The 2285-nt window shown below is 36.6% G+C and overlaps 1 protein-coding gene across 1 annotated transcript in view; it reads right to left on the bottom strand.

Moving 5' to 3' along the window:
• Window positions 1–2285, bottom strand: part of BARHL1 (BarH like homeobox 1) — a 10221-nt gene that overhangs the window by 5863 nt on the left and 2073 nt on the right. Inside the window, exon 2 of the mRNA XM_018565762.1 lies at window positions 1690–1912. Coding sequence (XP_018421264.1) covers window positions 1690–1912 — 223 coding nt within the window. The remainder of the gene's footprint in view (window positions 1–1689; window positions 1913–2285) is intronic.

Here is a 2285-nt window from a genome sequence, read left to right as displayed (position 1 = left end):
TAACATAACTTCAAATAAATAAATAATTAAATAAAAATAATATATAAAACAAGTATTTTGTTGTCAAAAAAAATATTTCTGTTTCAGAATTTTTTTGCACTTGTCTGGACATCATCATAAATGAAGGAAACAAAATAAATATACCAATATGATGATGACAGAAGTGTCTCTTTAAAGATGTTCCTTTCCAGACTTAAAAGGCTGATTAAAACATATATAATTACACTGGTTACATTATTACTTTGTGCTTTATAACAAGAGACTTCTATGCCAACTGTGTTAATAATTCCAGTCATTTATCTTGTCTAAGCACTGGATAAAAAGTAACTTAATACATCTCCACCTGGTAATCCTATTCATGGGATAGGTGTCATAATTAGAGGAATCTTTGGATCATCTCTAAAGTGCCATTACCCTTTGCAGACAAGAAAAAGAAACCATTGTAATGTTCTAACCAATTAGGAAAAATAGAAATTAAAAAAATATATATATATAAAGGGAATTCAGTGAATCAAATTATTTTATATTAAACTAAATGTTAAAAAAAGATATTACAGCAGTAGCAGTAATCATTATTTTATCTTAAATCAAATGTTAAAAAATATATTACAGCAGTAGCAGTAATAATAAAATATTTAAAACATGTATTTATGTTTGTTAGATTCCCCCCAGCCCAATTAATCGCATTTAAAATAAAAATCGGAAGCATATTTAGGAAAGGGGGGAGGGTGTAAAATAATGAACAACTAAAAATCCACTTTTCAGATCAGTTCTGGTTCTATTTTTCTACAAATGAGAGACATGAAAAGAAATGTCTGTAATATTTATGCATCATCTATGGGACGGGATAATTTTCAAGTGATCACGTGGCATTGTACCTCTTCCTATCCCAATCTCTGTCCTTTCAGCTTTTTTTTTTAATTATATTTTTTATATTAATGAAATTATTTCTGGGACACTTTCATCGAGCATCTTATTATGATGGGGGAATTGAGTTGGTACGGAGTTTTCAATTCACTTTGACATCTCCTCCTCTAAATGTATGCATCTGACAGCTTGGAGGAAAAGCGTTTAGGGGAAAAAAATAAATACAAATAAAAAAATACATAAAGCAATAAAAAAAGAATGAATGCAAAATAATTTTATAACAATGTTGTGTTATTTTGTTAAAAATTCGTTTAAAAAACAAATAAACATTTTTGTGCATTTAAAATTCAATACTGCATCTGCGCGTTTTTGGACGCAAAGTGAAGGTGAAATTGCGGCAACACACAGAAGCTGCTTTTAATTTTAGGTGTCACCATTCAATCATAGCATGTAGCTGATGGAGCTACATGCTATGTCACTATACCATAATCATACCATAGCATGCTATGCTAATATGTCACCATACCATAATCATAGCATGTAGCTGATGGAGGCTGATGGCGCAATCTGGGCAACCCAAACCTGTCCTGCTGCTACCAGCGCTTTGCTACGGGCTCGGGGTGCGCTTTGCATGCTATGGAGTGCAGTGTCTTATTAATGACAATAACAGGATCATTAAGATACCCTGTTACCCTGTTACTCTGTTACTCGGAGTTATGTACTAGGTCACATTTTGCTGGTCACAGAGAAGGATGACATTATGTAATGATATATGCCGCCTGCTCTGCTCTTTGACGCAGGGGACGCTGACCAAGCACTCACCTCCTGTTCTGGTACCAAGTCTTGACTTGGGTGTCTGTGAGGTTGAGTGAGGCTGCCAGCTCCATCCTGTCCTGGACACTCAGGTACTTCTGCCTCTCAAAACTTCTCTCCAGCTGCGCCAGCTGATGGTCAGTGAAGGCGGTGCGGGCTTTCCGGGGCTTCTTCAGCCGTACTGGGGGACTGTCCCTGGAACTGGAAATCTCCCGATCTCCCTCTTCTTTCACTGCAAAATACAACCGTGTCACCGGTCAGCACATCAGTCCACTTCCAGGCCTCATCCCTTCATTTCCACATTCACTCATTTCTAGCTCACACCTACAGGAAGTTCTCGTTTCCTCCAGGACATTCCACTACAACGACTTTCTGATGGACACAAAATGGACACAACACACACACACACACATACACACACATACACACACACACACACATATATATATATACACACACAGATAGATAGATAGATAGATAGATAGATAGATAGATAGATAGATAGACACACACAGCGGAATAGGGTCACACATTTCTTTGTTACATTACACATTGTGAAGGCTTCACTGCCAACTGTGTGAATGAGATCCTGAATATCACACCCC

Source organism: Nanorana parkeri, unplaced genomic scaffold, assembly GCF_000935625.1.
Source record: "Nanorana parkeri isolate BGI_ZX_2015 unplaced genomic scaffold, ASM93562v1 scaffold884, whole genome shotgun sequence".
Taxonomy (NCBI): Eukaryota; Metazoa; Chordata; class Amphibia; order Anura; family Dicroglossidae; genus Nanorana; species Nanorana parkeri.
The sequence above is the reverse complement of the archived record's forward strand: the minus strand, read 5'-3'. Positions and strand labels throughout refer to the sequence as shown.